Raw genomic sequence first — 19,743 nt, 5'->3', positions numbered from 1 at the left:
AGGGAAATAGGCCAGGACCAGGTCCGGGGACCGGGTGGGGTTGAGACATCAATGGGAGGCCGCCTTGTCTAGAAACTGGAGAGTCCCCCCGCCAGACCAGGAGCTAGAGATTTGGGGGGGCAGGCTGGGGCTTGCTCAGCATTCATTGCACACAGTTGTTTAAAATATAATCATCATATATATATTTTATATATAATATATAAAGAGGAATTGAAGTGAGCCACCCCAAAGAAAAAGCTATATTTTATAAATATTTCTGTAACTCCCGCATCCCAAAGGAGAGGGGAAAGAAAAATAAAAATTTACAACCCAGTTAGTGGTTCCATGTGGTGGGCACAGGGTCCCAAAGAACATTCTGGGAGGCTGGTCTTTCTGGCCTTGAAAGGTCAAACGCACACAGTCCTACCCATCCCTGCCCTGGCTTCTTGGAGCAGCCTGGAAGACAACATGTGGGCACTCGGGCCCCAAGCTGCCAGGTTATTTTTAATCCTATCGGTTTCCTTTGATGCCCCGGCCCTCCCAGGGCGACCAGGCCTCCTGTTCCCGGTGGCTTCCAAGTGGAGTCCCGGCACAAGCCTCCTCCCACGCCTGGCATCTGGGATCGGCAGGGAAGTCCACGGGGTCTCCAGGCCCTTCAGTGGGTCCTCGGGGAGAACGGCGCCCCTCCACAGGGGCGGAACGTGCAGCCTCACTTGCAGACGTAGCGCTCCACTGTGCGTTCACACCTGCGGCAGGTGACGTAGCAGCACCAGTGGTACTTGCAGTGACACCGCTCCACCACGCGGTCCGTGTAGGGGTTGTAGCCGCGCCCACAGCACATGAGGTCGCAGCTGTCACTGCCGTTGGAGGTTTTGTTGCACTGCCTGGGGGTGGGAATGAGAGGTTAGTGAGCACCGTTACCACCAGCAGCCTGCACCCTCGCCATTGTGGTTGACCCAGCCCCGCAAGAAGGGGGATCAATCTGGGGGGAAACCGAGGCTTTCCTCCTTCCCTAACTTCCCTGTGTTTACAATAAGCTCTGATGGAATTGTTGGGGCTATTTTACTTCCTGAGTTGTCTGGTTTCCTTTTTTCTTCTTCTTCTTCTAAATACCAGAACTCTCAAATCAAAAAATTAACCCTGACTTCATATTTAATCCTTAGGAAAATGTGTGTATTTTGTATTTGTGTGGTAATGGTCCACGTGCACAAATGTGTGCATGCATTTATTTGGAGGCAGAGGTCCACACTGAATATCTATCTATCTATCTATCTATCTATCTATCTATCTATCATCTATCTGTCTTTCTATCTATCTATCTACCTACCTACCTGCCTGCCTATCTACCTATTGAGAAAGAGTCTCTCACTGAAACCAGAGCTCAGGGATCCACTTGGCAAGACTGGCCAGTGAGTTCCGGGGCACCTTCCTATCCCTGCCCCCACCTCACGGTTAGGATTCTAGATTTATGCCATCACACAGGTGGTAGGGATATAAACTCAGATCCTCATCTGTGGCAGGCGAGTGGAAGCTCAAGAGAGGGTTTCTCTGTGTGACAGCCCTGGCTGTCTGTCCTGGAACCAGTTCTGTAGACTGACCAGGCTGGCCTCAAACTCACAGAGATCAGCCTGTCTCTCCTCCCAAGTGCTGGGATTAAAGGTGTGTGCCACCACTGCCAGTCTGATCCTCAAACTTACAAGGCAGGTGCCTTACCAACTGCGCCTCCTCCCCAGACGCCCCCCCTTTATAATTAATCTTTAATTAAGCTGTAATGGAGGTAAGTGTCATTTCCACAATCAAAAAACTCAGGAGACATTCTGCAACACTGAAAACAGCCCAGGAGGCCCCTGGGCCTGGACACTTGGGTCTGCTAAGTGCAGGCATGCAGGTGTCCAAAGGAGCCCGCAGTGACATCTCCCCAGAGGCATTCCGCATCCTTCTGTTTGTGGAGCAGATGCAATGCATGGCAGCCGCTGCTCTCACTGCAGTGAGGGGACAAGCAAAAGTTCTCTCTCTAAACACCGGTGCCAAGGCCACTGCTCAGCCTCCTCCCCTAAGCTATGGCAGGAGGTGAGGAGCCAGGAAGGTCTCCCTGCTGCCGTCTACCTGCCTGATAAAGAGGCAGCTATTCAGGTGAACTGTCCCTTGGGCGAGTACTGAGGAGGGACTGGGTCTGAGGGATACAGTTGGGGACAGAGCGCTGAGAAGACAGGGCGCTAACCCACAGCCTATGGGCAGAGTCTTCTGCAATTCTCTGCTCACTCCATGTCCTCTAGGGCTCTGTGCCCAGCCCCTGTGTGTTACAGATTCAACTCCCCTTCTCAGCCGCTCACACCCACCCTGCCGCTTCAAAGCCGACTCGCGTTCCTTCCTGTCTCCTTTGCCTGACCCACTCCACCTCCACTCTGCCCACCCCCTCAATCTGGCCTCCAGATGGGAGCCTGGGCCTCTTCCTCACAGAGCCCCGGGCCGTGGGGACAGAGCCCCAAACCAGCCCTCCCCTCTCACAGGCAAGACCGTGGGCTGCGGAGGAAGCAGAAGCTGGCCGGGCACCAACTATGTGCCAGACACGTTCCCAGACACCCGCTCTCTGCTCCGTATTTCCCTAACCTTGTGAGCACCAGCTTCGTGGAATGCTATGAGCAGCTCCTTAATAAAAGAGTTCCCCGGCCGTGTACCTCTGGGAAACTCGGTTTAATCAGCTCCTTAGCTGAGGCTCCCTCAAGCCTTGGGGATGGCCAGCGAGCTGCCCAGGTGCATCTGATCACAGAACTTTCTTTCCTAGGTTCTCAGGAACCCTCTTTGCAAAAGCAGCCACCTAGTTCCTTAATAGCCCCACCCGGCACACAGTAGGTCATGGGCCCCTTCCTTGTCTTTCCTGTCTCCCTATCCAGAGCCAGGGTTGAGCCAGCTATGAGGACCTCAGGCCTAACCTATGTAGTCCCCAGGGGACATGGGAGGACTAGAGTCTGGGGGGTGGGCACTTATCAAGGGACAGCTCATCCGCTCTGCTTTGGGTACTTCCTTGGCTGCCTTAGGTTGGATGCTGCCTGCATCTCTCCTTGTGCCTCTCAGTTCCTCCTCTGTCCAAAGAGCAGGAGGGGCATTTATCTCTCACCTGTCCCTGTGACATCTCCTGAGCTCCTGTTTCATGCTGGGCAGCTCTTCCTAGTCCCTGTCATACAGTACCACTGCTGTTACTTCCCATCTAGGGGGAAGGTGGGGCCATCAGCCGCTATCCCCGAACCTCCTCAGTCTCCCTGGAACCTCCTCCCCACACTGGGCAAGGACTCCACTCTCCAATTGCTTAGTCACCACTGTGCTCGGCCCAGCCCTGAGTGTGGCGTGTGTGTAGGTGGCAGCCTACCTACCTGTCTTGGGTCCCGTGGGATCCCACCTTCTCGTTCTTCATACAGAAGTCGGGGGAGCTCTGTAGATACACCAGTTCTGAGTCCTTCACGGGCCTGATGTCCAGGTCCTTGGGCACCAGGTGCTTGCGGGTGCCCATAGGCCGGTGCACCACCTTCGTGGCCGATAGGTAGCGGGTCTTGAGGTCAGCAGCCACATCCCGCAGTTCTTGCAGCCCCTTCCAACAGGTGCGGATGGAGCAGGAGCCAGACACCCCATGACACTTACACTTGGTTTCCAGGGAGGCACGCAGAGCCTGCAGACAGGCAAGGTATCGGCGGAATGGCCAGAACCCCTCCCTGGCCTGTCAGGGCTCTGGCCCCCCCACCTCATGACTGGGGGTTCTTGGGGGGTTCATGTCCCACTGGATCCTCAAGGGATGGAGCATTTGGCACTAAAGTCGGGGGGTGGGGGTCATGCTTCCACTCCAGGGCAACTAAGAGGGGCATTCACAGATAGACACTCAGCACAAATGTCCTAACACAGCTGCCACAGCCCATCCGGGAGACCCACTCTTTGCCCTATCCTAAACAGGAAGGCGCAAATACGCTACGTCCGACCCCCAAGTTTGCAGTTAGAAGATTGCGGGGCTGGGATTTGAACCTGCATCTGACAGTGATTCCAAAAGCTGACTTTGAATTGTTCCACGCCTTCTCTCTCCCACAAACCAGGACTTACTAGAGGCTTGCCTGAAGAGCAGCGAGAAGAGCAAGAAGGAAGGCAGCTGGGGAAGGATTGGGGAGACAGGGAGGAGACAGTATGGGGGTGCACCTCTTTCTGGACCCACCCATGGCTGCCAGGTGACTCTCTGTTGTCACCCAGCCTCTCTGCTCTGAAGTCTGAAGCTGGCAGGCTGCTGCTCCCTGGTTGAGTGTGGCAAGGGTTAAATGAGCTGTACTAAGGGGTGTGTGGGTTATAACAGTTTAAATCAATATTGGCTCTGAACATGCAGTTTGAATCAGAGCTGTGGGGGAAACTAGAAACCCCTGGGCCAGGCCTGTAGGCAGGATCCAGCCCTGGTGTGAGAAATGACTCTTCCCCCCAAGTCTTCCCTGGGCCTCGTTTTCCTGTTGGTGTCTGAGGGTCAGAGGTCAAACACCTTCTAAGGACCTTTCTGTTCGGCTCCTCAAACCCCTGCTCACAGGACACTTCCCTCTCCCTTGTCCTGCAAGGGTCATGGGTCACCTGTATTCACACCCTGCATCACGTGGCTGAGGAAACTGAGGTGAAGATTGGCTTGGCCTTGCTCCAGTCCCTCAGTCAGTCAGTGAGTTGGTGGGGAGCTAGGCAAAGTGTCAGGGATCATCCTTATCATGGCAACAGGAAATGGGGACTGAGGAAGCAGACTAGGTATAGAACTTGCTAGATGCCTAGGAGGGAGAAGAAGGAGATACAGGCACCAGGGACAGAGTGCTGAAGCTTGATTCCTTGAATCCGGTCTGGAAAGGTGTGGACACTCAGGGGCAGGTGCTAAATTGCCTGGTCCTGATGCCATTTAATTCTCACACAGCCCTGGACTACAGGGAACAGCATTCGCCTTTAGCAGGTGGCTCCAAGAACAGACCTAATGTGTCCTGAGATGGAAACTAAGTATCCTCTTGCACTGCACTGGAGTTGGGGGGGGGGTAGGGAGGAGCAACCCAGCTGGAGGCTGAGGTCACCATAGTGATAGTCACCATCATTGGAGCTAGGTAAAAGCTCTCTGGGTTCCCACAATGAGGCCAGTCCCAGGGCGGGGAGGCAGGAACTCCTGGCTAGTGTGATCTGACTTCAGTTTTCCCAGACTGTCCAAGGACAGCCTGGACATTCAAGAGTCACCAGGGACAGGTGAAGGTGGGTGGATTTGCACAGATTCCACTTCCTCAGGCCACATGTTCCTGGCTGAGCCACCAGGGCTAAACCATTTGAGAGATTCCTTCTGCTACATAGTACACTCTTCCTGGGGATCTTCCCCTATCAGTGAGAAAGGGACAACAGAACTTTTGGGGGTTGTTCTGGGATCCCAGGAGGGAAAGAATAGAACAGGGAGTGCGTGTTCACACCACAGATTGGTGCCAAGTTTATCATTCCGAAGTAAAGGTGATTGCCACGGACCCTGATGACCTGAGCTGGACCCCTAGAACCCAGTGGGAGAGAACCAACTCCCCCAAGTTGTACTGTCACTTGCACATGCATATACATACATGTAAAAGCTTAATTTGGTTCATTCATTCCCACACTCCCCCAGCCTTTTGGGTAGCAAGCAAGAAACAAGGAGACACTGGTAGCAGATTCTGGGGAACCCATTCTCTCAAGGCAGCGTGGAATCCCCCTCCCCATTACAAAGAGGGGGTGTAGTGTAAAGTCTGTGGTCCAGCCCCCTCCCTGTCCTCAGGAAAGGCTGAGGAACTTACAAGGAGGGCCCACCCTGTCGCGGCTTTATAGCTGGGAAGGAACAAGGCCAGAGAGGAAGCAAGTCACCCTTCAGGACGTCAGGGCCAGCGCCAAAGGGCAGAACTCAGAGGTCTGGGCTCCCAGCTCATTGTTCCCTCTGCTTGGAGCACCCCAGAGAGGAGAAGGGGCAGGCAAGCCCAAGCTCTAGAGAGGGGAGAGCGGCAAGGTCCCAGCCCATCCCCTCTCCCACACCCTCATGGGGCCCTCCATGGGGGCGGGCCCTTCTCCAGCCAGTGGCCCAGGCACACCCTCTGGGGCGGGTGGGGGGTGGTTACCTGTCTCCCCACTTCACTGTTGTGTAGACGCATCAGTTTATTGGCTTGGGATCCCGTTTTTTTCACCTTCATAGGAGCATCGGAAAACTTGGCCCCCATGAGGAGCCCGTAGCTGAGGTTGTCCGCACATCCTCCCCAGCGGTTCCCAGGCCCGGGTGGCTCACCTGGGACAGGGCCGCAGGAGCAGCCGGGCAGGTCGCCAGAGGTGCAGGCCCGGGCGATGGTGTGGCTGATGGTGGCGGCCGACAGGGCATACACGAAGGCTGACTCCCGGGTACCTGTGGGAGAGGTGAGGGTTAGAGGGGCTGGAGGTCAGGAGGAGGCCAGACCTTGGCCTGAGGTCATCTTACTCCACCCCTACAGTGGGCAGCACAGAGGGACCCAGCTGTCCCCAGAGCAGTGCAGAAAAAGGACTTGCAAGGGCTACCAGTCTGCTAGTCACAGGGTGCTTTACATAAGCAAGAACCTCAGCCCCCTGAGCCCTGGTGGGAATTCAGGACTAAGAGACGATTTAGAAACCCAGTCTTTCTGAGAGAATCTCACTGCTAAGATGAGACCATCCCGGTCATGTGTCCTTAGAGCAGGAGGGAACTGGGGGGTACACAGACACGGATGGGAGGCACCATATGACATGTGAGCTGGTTGTCACAGCTGTAGGTCGAGGTACTGCAGAATACCCACAGCTACCTGGAGCTTCTCGGGACCCAGGGAGACAGCACAGCCCTGCAGAGAACTCATTCACAGACTTGGGGCTTCTGGAACAATGTAACAGTATGTAGCCCAGGCTGCCTTGGGGCTATCTTATTGCCACAGTCTCTCAAGTGCAGGATTACAGTCTGGGCGCTACTCACAACTGGGAGACAGTATGCAGGACAAGGACAGAGCCCCAGGAATGAGCATAGAGCTGCTGGGGTCCCACTCCATTCCAGGCCATCCTGGTCCCACATCTGAATCCTGGCCCTGTCCTATAACTAGCAGTTACCACCCCTACAGAACCTCAGTTGCTAACTGTAGAGCCCACCTGACAAGCCTTCCCTGGTGTTCCGACATCTTGGGGGTGGGGACTGACTGCCATCTGCGACCCCGTGATGCCTGGACCCCGTGGTTGTGTGGGGTAGGCACTCAGCCTGTGTGCACTCAGGTTCCCTCCCGGAAGCCTGTTTCAAAGCTATTCGCTGCTGCCTGGACTACTTCGTGCATCAAAGCAGTTCCCGCCAATCAGGTTTGCCTAGGTCCACCTGCCTGCCCAGGGGCGGGCTTTCCACCAGTCTCCTTATATCGACTTGGCTTTCAGTACAGCAGGGAGCCTCCTTGGTGCGGTCTACGGCAATGTCCTTCCTTCATCCGTGCATTACAGCACACGTGTGTCCTGAAGTGTTATTCGGGCCAAAGTATGTGCTGATATATTCACTCATTAATATTTATCCGTTCCCCAGTTCGTTCCTGAAACCCATATCTACGAATGACTCATCCGCTCAAGCGTCCGCCCAGCCGTGGCTTATCCATCTGTGTAACCATCCATCTTGTCGCTCATCCGTCCACCCGTGAATCCACGCACCTATCCAAACACACAGAGCTTCCGCCGGGATCCTCCCGCCACAGCAGCGCGGCGCCCCACAGCCCATACCTCTCTCTAGGTCAAGCAGGTAGTTGGGGGCGAGCTCGATGGAGGAGCAGTTCCAGCGCATGTCGGCGAAGGCCCTGCGGCAGGCCTTCATGGCCTCCCGCGCCGCGTGCACGATGGTGCGCATGAGCTCCAGGTTGCTGCGGCAGAGCTGCACCTGCGCAGACACCAGGCCCTCCAGCTGCTTGCAGTGTTGCGTCTGGTTGAGCGCGAGGGCTGCTGGCGTCTTGGACAGTGCTCTGCATACCGCGAAAACCACCAAATGGAAGAAAGACAGGGTGTGAGGGGCGTTTGGTCCGCAGGTCAGTCCTCCCCGCGAACAGACTCAATCATTTTTGCCAAGAGTCACGTGGCAGAGCAACGGTTTGCCTGCCCTGGCCCAACCACCTGTCGTTTGGGCATGACACTATCTCTCTCTGGGCCTTACACCCTAATCCTAACACAGAATCACATCCTTTATCCTGCCTGAATCCTATAATTGTTTTAGGAATAGACGCATCTACAGTCTGCAAAACACTTCCAGCCACTGCCTCAGACCTCCTGGCCACGAGTTACTAAGTTCCTTCCATTCATTCAGCACCGGTAGCTGTGTGCCAGAACCAGGGCTGGAGTCTCGTAATAATTACACGTGCTATTAATTAGACCCTTACGCTATTGCACTCCGTGCGTTAAGAGCTTTACACCATTACCGCGTGCGATTCTACCACCATTGATCACCGTTGTAAAGTCCTCACCCGCACAAAGGATTGCCCTTCAACAACTCAAGGACACTGAAGTTTATGGCGATCCAGAATTTAGAAAATTCAATACCTAGTCCAGAGAGTCAAGGATCACTGGTCCCCTCTGGTCTTCGGGAACATTTAGTCTAAGGGCCCATCAGCAATGATGCAGAAAGGCCCCAGATGCCCCAGCTCCTAGACGGGAAAGGCATAAGCTTGAGAGGCCCTACTGTGTGACTTGGGCAAATCACCTGACCTCTCTGGGCCTCACGGCCCTCAGCTGCAGTAACGACCATTTCTACTTCAAAAGAAAACAGGGAGGCTTAAATAAGATAATGTGCTCATGTCAGGCATAGCGATGCATGCCTGTGATCCTAGACTTAAAACCTCAGCTCATTGCCAAGGGAATCTTAGCTCCGAAGGAGTGAAGAGACTGGATCTCCTCCATGTTGGCAGACGAGAGTGTACCGCTCTTCCTTTTTGAACAGCCACAAAATCCTGTTCAAATTAGGCCAAATTAGGTAATTTTTGATCAGTTGGTTTCTTTCTGCCTGTCTGCCACCCACCATATAACTCCCCCACCCCCACCCCATACAGACACGGGGAGTAGACTCATGCAGAAGACCCGGCCTGGCATTTGTGGTTAGGATGCCTTACCTATCCTAAGATCAGAGGTGAGTGTCCTAAGCCATGTCCTTCCCTTTGACCCTGGCCCACACCAGTCCAAACCATCGAGAGGGAACAATGGCTTCCTGGCCTAAGCAGATCCATTTGGCCAGGTGGTATCACCTGTGAAGCATACCTGTGTGGGCTCAGGCTGTAGAGGCAAATGGTCCCTGTGTGGATCTGCCTCTCCTCGGCACACCACAGCAGCTCTCCACAGCCCAGGAGTCCAGCTTTCCCAACCTAGCCAGCGAGGCTCGCCTGCTTCCTAGCAAGCTGTCAGGGCCTGGGTGGGTATGACCCACAACTCCATTCTCCCTGCTCGTTTGCTGGGTCTTCTGTGTTTTCTATGGTTGAAATGGAAGGTTTCCACGCGCCAGAGGCACACAGCCCATGCAAGCAGCATGGCTGTCTTCTTGGCTTTACCCTAGGCTTACCTAAAAGTAGGGTGCCGGCCAAGAAATGGGGTGCTGATGGAGCCCTTCCTGCTGAGCAGTGCAGGCAGCTCCTGAGGGTTGAAGCTTCTCTCAGGTCCAGTGCCCAGTGCTCCCCAGTACCTGGGGCTAACTAGTGGGGGAGTCTGGGGGACTCTGCTTCCCTAGCTCCCCCTTCCCTCTGAAGTCCCCAGACATTTGCTTACCCCATGCTAGGCTAACAGTATTTTATCTGTGAGGGTACCTCCCAGAGGGCTAACTCAGCAGGAGACTTTGAAACTCTTTCCAGGGGGCAGGTAGAGTGTAGCCAGACCACTGTTGGGGACAGAGGGACACTGGCATCCCTGGGACCCCCAGGAGCAGCTGGCACAGTGATATACCTACTGCTCCACCCCCAAGCATTGCGAAGTCTTCCCAGGAATCCGCTGATTAGCGGTAATGACCTGGGTAAGTGAGCCCCCTTGGGGAGGCAATCAGGACTAAGGCAGAGGCGGGGGAGCCACCGTGGACAGCTCGCAGGCAGGTCTGGTTCAGAACAGCCCTAATTGGAAACATTTCAGTTTATCTGCAGTGGGGAGGTGGGGGGAGAGGATGCAGGAGGGGACAAGAGGGAACGGAGAGTTCACTGGGGAGTCTATGCCATGGGTTGGGAGCTTCAAGTTCTGGCTAGGTTACTTATTAACCATGTGACCCAGGCGAGTCACTGCCAGTGCCCAGCCTCAGTTGCCCAGTTTATAATATTCAGTGCTCATAGTTCTGTGGGTGAGGGCGTTTTCTAGGGATACAGCCGGGAAGCTCCTTGCGAGCCACAGTCTAAGGCCTGACATAAAAAACTTCACTCAGAAAATGAGGAGACCCTGGTCAAGGATACGACCTGCCTCAGGGTCCTCAGAGTTAGCCAGAGAAAGTAGTCCTTTGGTTATATTTCTGTGGACCCTGCTGACCCCAGGAAGGTGGGAGAGCCTATTCCCTAAACCTATTTAACCCACATGCTACCAGGGTTTGGGCTGTCCTGGACCACATCCCAGACTGTTAACCATGAAGCAGGAAAAATATCTAGGCCAACTAAGCAAGGTCAGCCCTTCTCGGTGCTTCTATCTGGCTCCCAGGGATGGCCTTGAGAAGCTTTTCCCTTGGTGACATGATGTGCTAGGTCTAAGAACCAGAGTTTTTTAGGATGCCTGGTTAGGTTGAGGTTGAAGTTACCAGGGAATACAGGGCCTGGCTTCCTCCTAGAAATTTAGGAGCTTAGTGGCTTGATGAACAAGGCCAGCTCCTTTCCCATGTTTCACAGATGGGTCAAGGGCATTGGATGAAGAACAGGAAGCCTATAAGCTAGAGATCCAATCCTGCCTTGCAGAGGCCCCTGCTCCACCCCGTATTCACTGGACAGTCCTCCCTTAAGGAGGGCCCTGACTGGTTGCTGTGCTCAGATACTTGCTAACCAGAGTGGAAAGGAGCTTCCAAGGACTGCCAACCCATAGGAGAGAGAGCTGGACTTGTCCACTTCAGTGTGCAACAACAGAGGCAGAGCCCAGCTAGAAGCTAGACCTCACAGACCCCAAGCCAGGACTCCAACAGCCCAGGTCAGCGCTGAGGAGCCGAGGCACAGGGAGGCTGAAGTCTTGCCCAAGGTCTGCCTGACAGAAGGGATTCCAAGGCTGGCACTCTCTACCCCACTTCATAGCAGCTGCGTGCCTTCTAGAGCCTCTTCAGGCTCTTCCTAGAGAGGACCCGCCCTTGCTGAGTAGCAGGTTCAGTGCAGTCAGCTGCTCTGAGGACAGCCTCCAAGGGCCCCCAGCTGGCCCGGGGTCTTTCCTCCCCCTCCTCCTTGAGAGGGGACGAAAGGCTCACACCTGCTCCCCCCCCAGACACACACACACTGAACTCACCATGATTTGCCCTACCTCTGGCTTTGGGTAGTGCCCTCCCTCAAGGCTCTCAGCGTGTCTCTAAGCAGTCAGGTTCTGACCCTGCTCCCCTTTCCCCCATAACACCTGTTTATGCCGTCCATCCCAGAAGCCCACCAGGTGGGCACCTCAGGTCACCGAGCCACATCTGGTTTCAGTTCCTGTGTCAAATGTCCCTTTCATCTCCAAGTCACTTTCCAAGCCCAAGCACATGGTCCCCAGGACAGCTGGCCCTTGGAGTCCCCACCCCCACTGCACAATGGCCCTGAGACTTCCTTCTACCAACAGCCCAGCTCAAAGCCCTGCTCTGCTCCTCATCCGCTATGAAACTGTTTAAGAACCTCCAAGGGCCGGGGTGGTGGTGGCGCACGCCTTTAATCCCAGCACTCTGGAGGCAGAGGCAGGCGGATCTCTTTGAATTTGAGGCCAGGCTAGTCTACAAGAGCTAGTTCCAGGACAGGCTCCAAAGCTACAGAGAAACCCTGTCTCAAAACAAACCAACCAAACAAAAAGAACCTCGAAGGTCTTCCTCTCCTCCTGCTCAGGGAAACTGAACACACAGCACAGGTTGGGAGATGGAAACCAATTGTGGGTTTGTGGAAAACAGCATGGAGCACACAGCAAGACTGCATCTGTGTGAACAATTGTTGATGCCTACTATTTCCCTGAGGGGGAGAATCCTGGGTCTCACAGGCCCTTGTTAGACAGAGTCTCCATTGCTCAGGCTGGCTTTGAACTCATCTGTAGCCCAGGTAGGTGTTGAATCTGTGATCCTCCTGCCTCAGCTTCTTCAGTAGCCGAGACTACTGGTCTGTGCCACCCAGCCTTAAGCTTCTCTTCTCCTCCCAAGTCCGTCCTTCCCCATCTTCCAGCTCCAGCAATTATCAACCATTATCAAAGTTTAGCCTCCTGAGCCCTCTGCCCGGGTTCTGATCTCACCGTCAAGGAGAACCAGCACGTGACCCTTGTGGCAGTTACTTAGCCTCTCCAGCCCTTCACTTCCTTATTGAGAACCAACTCCTCTTAAGGATTGCTAACAAATCCTACAGAGGCCCACAGCTCTCAGAGAAGTGACAGGACCATTGCCTGCAAGGCACTGTGGCCCCCCCACCCCACCCCACCCCAGCAAGAAGGATCAGGGGATACTCCTGCCTCTGTCCATGCTCTCCTCCTGGGACACCTGCTTCAGCTCCCATCGCTGCCCATCAAGTCCTCCCTGGGGCTTAGACTATGGGGTGGAGCTAAGCTGCAGGTGCTCCCAGTCAACCACCCATCCCACCCAGCCTGCGCCAGCTTGGGACTGACTGGATGTGCCACAGGCATCCTAGAACCTCAGTATTCTCTTTATATGACAGGGAAAGCGGTGCAAGAGCAGCGGCCCCAGGGCACTGCTTTATGAGCAAAATGAGTCACCCAGGTCTGGTTCTCAGCCATGAAGTAAGACCCTGGCACCTTTCAGCAAATGCCTTTTCTATTCTCCCTCACCTCCTGGTCAGAAAAACAGTGGTGGCGTTCTTGCTGACTTGTGTCCTGCCTGGGGCAAGAATGAGCAAGGGTGCCCAAGAGCAGCAGGAGCAGGTGGAAGGAGACCCACAGGCCAGACCACCTCTCCTGAAAACCAGAAGACATGAGGATGGGATTCCTCTTGAATTATTTAATCAATAACTCAGCACGAGAAAGGGTTGGACCGGTGACCTCAAGACTGTTTTCCCAAAGGTCCAGTGTCCTCTCTTTCAGCTAATCCATGGACTCTCTTCAGGAGCCATAATCTACCCCTGTTTTTTTTTTTTTTTTTTTTTTTCTGCAGATTCCCTACACATGACCCAAGCAAGGGGAGCCTTAACACATCCATCCGTCCTAGACTCTCCCCACCCTGGCGCTGTCCTCTGGGAGTCTCCTCCACACCACCCACGTGCAGAACTCCCCACTTCTGCGCCTGAAAGTGGCAAGCCGTGGGAAATCTCTGCAACCCACATAGGTAACCCAAGCAGGCAGCCCCCCTTCTGAACTCCCAAGCCCCCACTCCTAAAGAGCTTGGAAAGTTATTTACAGTCGGGGTTTATCTCTCCCAGCCCAAGGGCAGCTCCTTCGGGAAGGGACTGTTTTTCCCTCAACCCCACTCTTTCTCCGCTGCCTCTAGCAGGCACCACAGGAGAAGCAGCCGCTTCACAGGGAAACCAAGGGGGAAATTGCCTCCAGCGACCATTAATCCCGACAAGACACCCTGCACGCTTGCTCACAGCCTCCGGCGGTTCAGGAGCTCCCCAGGGAGCCTCCTATCTGATACCAGAGAGCCAGTACTAACTTTCCTGGCGGACGAGTACACCGAGGCCCCAGGAGGTAGAGCTGGAATGACACTTCCCCCCAAGGTCGCCCAGGTGGAGGGGTCGAAAATGTCATTGCAGACTTTTCAGGGGGCTGACGAACCTGGGCTGCCCCTTGTGTTCTGCACTGTGCACCCCCTCTGGATTGTGCCCCTTGGAGAGAATCTTTCCGAAATCCCTTTCTGGCCTTTGCGCAAGCCTGGCCTGGATGAGAAAATCCCCTCGTTCACTTCGCAAGCCCAGAGAGAGTAAGAACAGTATTCCACAAAGGAGGTGGCCGAAGCTTAAGAATCAGTGGTCCCCGACATCCAAGCCAAGTTGGCCTCGCAGATTTTGGTGCGCTCACCCAGCCTCTCCAGCCGCTTTCCCCATGGCCCATTGGAGTGAAGGCAGGGTCCTACTTACAGCCACTTGATGCCATAGCACACGCCAGTGTGGAGCGCCAGGGCGAAGAGCAGAGCCTCGCAGACCTGCGGCCGCGCCCTCATCGTCGCGCGCGCCCGGCGCTCTCGGGGGTCTCACCCTGCGGAAGCCGCTGCGAAGTCCGCCGTCTGCAGGCCGCCACTGCCGGTCCAGCGCGCACGCCGCCTGCAGTCGGGAAGAGCGGGGCGGCGGGTTAAGGCGGTGCGCTGGCGGGGAGGCGTTTTATTCAAATTACAAAGGAGGGGTCGGGCCGTGGAGGCCGAGCGAAGCAGGCGTCCGCTCCCGCCCCGCGCCGCCCGAGACCCGCCGGCGTCAGGCTTGGATTAGGTGAGAACGGAGCGCGGCCGAGGGCGTGTCTCCCAGGCCGGATCCAGGGCTATACCTCCCAGGAAGGTATAGCCCTGGAGCCGCAGAACGGAGGTGCTGGGGGAGACCCAGAAGAGAACCTGGAGAGGACCACAAGCCGCAGGCGACACCCACCCAAGACGCACACAGACAAACTGACGGAAGAGACCCCGCAAAAAGAGGAACGAGGATGCAGGGCCAAGGCAGCTGATTCGGGAAGGGATTTAGGCTATTAGAATCCACAGTATTGATTATTAGTTATTGCAGCTTTAGTGGTTCTATGTTTCATCCCGAGTTTCCCTTTTGCAGAGAAGTCTCCTAGTGTGATCGCCTTTGCTCCTCCCAGTCCTGGGATCAGTATTGTCACCCCCTCCATCTCAATCGAGGAAACCGGAGTCCAGAGATGGGAAAACGGCCCGGTTGATGCTGGACTGTTCAGCTATCTTGTCTACCTGTGCCTCGCAGGTCAGGTTGGGGAGAAAACAGAAGATTTGTCTTCTCTTGGCACCTACTTTTCAGTATGGGAAAGGGAAATTGGAAAAATGGAACGGTGGTGGATGCCCTTTACACACTGAAGGATCTGGAGAGGCTGAAGCGCCCCTTCGGACTCACTCGAGCGGACTAGGTAGTAGCTCCAGAGCTCCTTAGCGGAGCAGGGAAGTTCCAGGCCTGCAAGAGGTTGCTTGGGACCGCCAGGCGGCGAGCTAGGGCCGCGGAGGAGCCGCTACCCCGCCCGCTTGCAGACCGCGAAGCTGCTTTCTGAGGCTTGCCCTCCTCATCATTCTCACCTCATTAACTCCCTTCCCGGCTTCTTCCAAATTTACCAACACCTGGCGTTCGCCCCGAATATGCACAGCCCCTCTCCCCTTCCAAGGAGCAAAGACAAAGGGATTCCTCCCTAAAGGGTCCACGGAGTCTGAAGAAGGAGGTGCCAGACTTGGGGGGAGGTGCTGGCGGGGAGGTCGCTGGAACAGGGAAGAGCGGTTCTCATCTGGCTCTCTGAGCTTGGGCAAACCCTCAACCACCCCAGCATTAGTTTTTCCTTTTATAAAAACAAAGAACGGGATTTCAGCTTCCTGATCTTCGTCTATCCTCTCTCTGCCTGTGTCCACTATAACGCATACCTGTGTAGCCTGTGCACATGTATGTGTTTTGTACATGTGTGAACGCGCGCGGGCGCGCGCACACACACACACACACTGGGATTTGAGACGTCATAGTTTTCTGGGGCCTTCTGGCAGAATCAAGAGGAATTCAAGTAGAAAACCTTGAAATACTTTCCCTCTCCCATCCTCCACAGAGTCCCCCAGGTCCGAAGTGCTTGGCACAAACGAGTCTAGGCTGGGATCTCAGGGGAATTTTTGCTACAGTCCGACTCCTCCTCCCATCTCTTCGGTATCCAAATCTTTCCCTCACTATTGAAAGTTTACACACTTCCCCAAACCAGAAAAATATCTGCAGGATCGCGGCGGAGCGGGGGTGTGGGGGTTCAAAACCCCAGTCGTTGTCTCTTTGTTCCCTCCGTAAATGTGGGATCGCAGAAGGCGCCCAGAATTCCTGAGTGGGAAGCGAAGGGCAAGGGCTGGTCTCAGAAGGAAGCTCAAGGACTTACAGCGGGGAATCAGTGTCCAGCTCAACTCCCCTAGTAAGGGGTGACCCTGATCGCACAGGAGACAGGTACCCAGGCCTCCAGCTACTCCCTGCTCTTCCCAGCAGCTCCAGCGGCCCTAGACTTCCTCCGCCACTACAGCGCTCTGCTGAGGAAGCACTTTTGGGACTGGGCCTCTGGGTCCTGACATTATTCTTGTCCTGCCTAAGAAGGTCCAGGCCAGCAATGCGAGCCGCTGGGTCACCCTCTCAGCTTGCGCTCTGAGGGTCAAAGCGCATTCGACTTGGGGAGTCCCCGGCCCGCCAGGGGGCGCTAGCCTGGGTTCGAAGAAAGATCTGCCCCGGCCTCACACAGTGGGACTTCGGGCAAGTCCCCTCCTTTTCCTGGGTTCTAATGTTCCCATCTTGGATGAAGTGCAAAGTGACTTCCCTCTTGGCCCTGGTTATCTCATAAGACTTGTTTTGGTTAGCCCTGAAACAGACTACGCAACCTCTTCAGCCTGGGCTCCTAGCCTGCGTTGGGGACAGTCTCGTAAAGGGCCCGCGGAAAACAGCGGTGCTTATAGATAAAGAGAGAGTAACCCTTTCTTTTTCTTCTTGGACAAAAAGTCCAAGCTACTTAGCTTGCAGCAGTCGGAGGAACGAGCCTCCCGGGGTTGTGCAAACGCTGGACCCCAAAGGCACTTTAGCCCTGACCGCCAACAGGTGGTCCTAAGGCTTGGAGCGGTTGAAAGCTCTAGAAATTCCACTTTAGGTAGCCTCCCCGCTTGACCTAACCGGCGAGGATTTGCCAAACCTCTCCCAATCCCAATGTGCCATACTGGCCCAGGATTTGGTGCTGTGCGCCGGGACAATCTCCGCACCAGTATAACGCTCAAGCGGGCCGCTCCGGAAGCCTGGCCGCGAAGCTCTAAAAACGGAAAGGGTTAGACAGGGACTCCGAGCCACAGCTTCAAGGTTACCTGCGTGGCTGCGTGAGACCGGCTTTAAGCTCAGCCGAGATTCTATCAGGATCCTCTATGTTGCGCCAGGTCACCGCGGAGACGCGGTGTTTGGAAAGTAGAAAAGGGAGTGCGTGGAACTCTTGCCACCCGCTGGAGCCGGATCCTGCGTTCCCAAAGACCGTGAGGGACATGGAGGCACCTCAGTGCCACGGGTGGAAGATATGGGGCTGGTGGAACTCAGCCAGATGTTCGGAGCGGGAGTGACTCCAGATGTGACGCGGAGCTGGGGCAGGACTCTCCTCACTACCCCCCAACCTGGAGCTTAGGTCGGTAAACAAATTCACCCCACCCCTTCCCAGTTGCCTCTAGGTGCCCTTCTTACCACCACCGGAGAGCCCCACCTCCGGCACTGGTGGGAGCGGCGGACTTCTCGGTCTTTTGTCCCCCCCCCCCCACCGCCTCCTCACACACACACCCTCTGTCGCAGTATCCAAATCCCCCACCCCCGGGATGGCTCGGGCGTGACCTCATCAACCCGCAGACTGCGAGGGAGGGGACCGAGTCCTGGGATGGGGGACAAATCGAAAGAGCTGGGGGAAAACTGAAGGAACCGTGCAACCAACCCATCCGGTGACCCTCCTAGTCCCCTGGTCCCCGAGTCATTCCATCAGCTGTGCTCCGGCAAGCGGAGTTACTCGGAACGCTGCAAGGAGAGAGGTGAGGAAAAGAGCAACGAAGGCCACTTTGGTTTGCTTCCCCAGGAGTAGGTGCCCAATAGGGAGGTCTCGCGTTCAGTCGACCCTCTCCCTACCCTAGCGGGTCCCACTCCACGGCCACTGCTCACCTTCGGGGTACTCTCGTGGCGCTCCCGGCCGCCCTTGGGAACTGGGAATGCGGCCCGGCCTGCGGGAGCGGCGAGCACAGTCTCTGCCAGACGCCGCACAGCAGGGCGCAAGGGATCCTGGCACACGGGCGCTGAAGCCGGCTGCTCTCGGCTAAGCTCGTCTCTCCGGCCTGCGCGCTCACGGATCTACGGAACTCTCCCCTCTGCTTGCACGGTCTGCGGCGCCCGCCAGCCCGAGCGCTTTATAAGGCGCGGACCGCCGCTTTGATCCGCCCACGTCAGCGCGCCGAATCCCCACCCGGTGGCTCCCGCGGGGCGGGGGCGGGGTCCACATGACGCCTCGGACCCGCGGCGCCCGCCCGGCGCTCCGGGACACTTCGCACCCTATTGCAGTATGGAAGGGAACTTGCTCTCCACAGGCAGCGTTGAAAGCGTGCCTGCTGTGTGCCAGCGGAGCGCCGGGGCGCGCGAGAGGCCCACCTCGAAAGCTTAAAATAACCAGCTAAGATCCTAAACCAGCCAGAGGGTCTATCTTGGGTCACAGTGCGGAACCCGGTGTCTCAAAGCGCTCTTACTTGCAGCAGGAGTTGGGGGTCCTGAGTCCTGTGCTTCTGTCGTAGCCCTGATCCTGGAAGGTTCGTGGGGCCAACTTTCTAGGCAGCTCAGAGGGGCGCTCGCTTCTAGGAGATGCTGGGGCTCTGCTATGTGAGGCACATTGTAAACAAACTCCAAGTCGACTTAGACTGCGGCTTGATTGCAGGGGAGTCTTGTGGGCAACTCCACCCAGCGGTCCAGTCCGTAGGGGCTGGGTCCCGGCGGAGGACCAGGTTTCAGAAACTAAACGGCACTGGAGAGGACTTCCCCTGAGATGTAACCCTGTCTCCCAGAGCTGTCTGTTAGACTTTTCCTGTTCATTGCAGCTGCAAATGAAGCGTCTTTCACAGGTTTCACCGGGGTAACACACATGCATACCCAAACACACGCCCAAAGGTGTGTATGGGGTGCCCACAATCCATAATGGCCCTGCCCTCTTGCACCCTGGGCTGGGGCAAGCCATCACAATGGCTACAAACATACTCTCAGGAGATACCTGTACATATCCCATGCCCACTTGCTCAGTAGCCCATGGGTGTGGAGTAGTCATATGCACGCCATTAGATTGGCACTCGACACTGACAGCCCTCGAACCGTTCATGCACAAACATACAAGTTGTTTAAATGTCCCTGTATTTAACTGTCTTGCCCACAAGACAGGAATAACAGAACCCAAAAAAAAAAAAAAAAAAAAAAAAAAAAAAAAAAAGAAACCATCTATACTCTCTAGTCAGGATTAACACCCAGACTGGAAAGCTAAGGCTCAAAAAGAAGGTTGCTGGAAAGCCTGGAGCTAATGCCAGACCCAGATATCCCCTGCCCAGGGTCAGTATAGCAGGGCCTGTGGTAAGCAGGTGGGAGGGGTAGACTCCCTGGACTCCGCGGGACTGAAGGAGGCCAGGGGTCAATTCCAGGAACTCCCATGGCCTCGCTGTAGCCCTCCTAACTGTGCGTCTCTACCTGGTGGGTGGAGAACAGGGCACAGCTCAGGTGGGACATTTTGTCTAGGCGGGATGGAGAAGTGATAAGGAAAAGATGCCAAAGGCTTGAATTGAGAGTCAGAGGGATCTGGACCCAGCCTACCACCCCTCCCCCCCCCTCCCCAGTCTCCAATTGCTAAAATAAGGAGTGTTCTCAAAGAGGCTCCTTTGGCTCTCCTTGGGAGAAGGTTGCTTATCATCTTCAGTGCCTATTAACTTTTTATCTACTCTTTCCA

The 19,743-nt window shown here is 55.5% G+C and overlaps 1 protein-coding gene across 3 annotated transcripts; it reads right to left on the bottom strand.

Moving 5' to 3' along the window:
- Positions 1–219: 219 nt before the first annotated feature.
- Positions 220–18,164, bottom strand: Wnt11 (Wnt family member 11). 3 transcript variants are annotated; one of them, XM_050154572.1, is made up of 6 exons: positions 17,934–18,164; positions 14,175–14,357; positions 7,723–7,958; positions 6,096–6,373; positions 3,351–3,643; positions 220–863 (listed from the first exon to the last, which is right to left on the bottom strand). In XM_050154572.1, exons 2-6 carry the CDS (start codon positions 14,255–14,257, stop codon positions 689–691), a joined length of 1,065 nt encoding a protein of 354 aa, XP_050010529.1. In that variant the 5' UTR covers positions 14,258–14,357; positions 17,934–18,164; the 3' UTR covers positions 220–688. The 3 variants fall into 3 exon arrangements, with proteins under 3 accessions (XP_050010529.1, XP_050010530.1, XP_050010531.1); XM_050154573.1 differs by lacking the exon at positions 17,934–18,164 and adding an exon at positions 17,108–17,126; XM_050154574.1 differs by lacking the exons at positions 14,175–14,357; positions 17,934–18,164 and having other exon boundaries at positions 6,260–6,373; positions 7,723–7,870.
- Positions 18,165–19,743: the final 1,579 nt, after the last annotated feature.

The sequence above is a fragment of the Alexandromys fortis genome, unplaced genomic scaffold (genome assembly GCF_014885135.2).
Source record: "Alexandromys fortis isolate MF-2015 unplaced genomic scaffold, M_Fortis_MF-2015_v1.1 scaffold_77, whole genome shotgun sequence".
Lineage (NCBI taxonomy): Eukaryota > Metazoa > Chordata > Mammalia > Rodentia > Cricetidae > Alexandromys > Alexandromys fortis.
The sequence above is the reverse complement of the archived record's forward strand: the minus strand, read 5'-3'. Positions and strand labels throughout refer to the sequence as shown.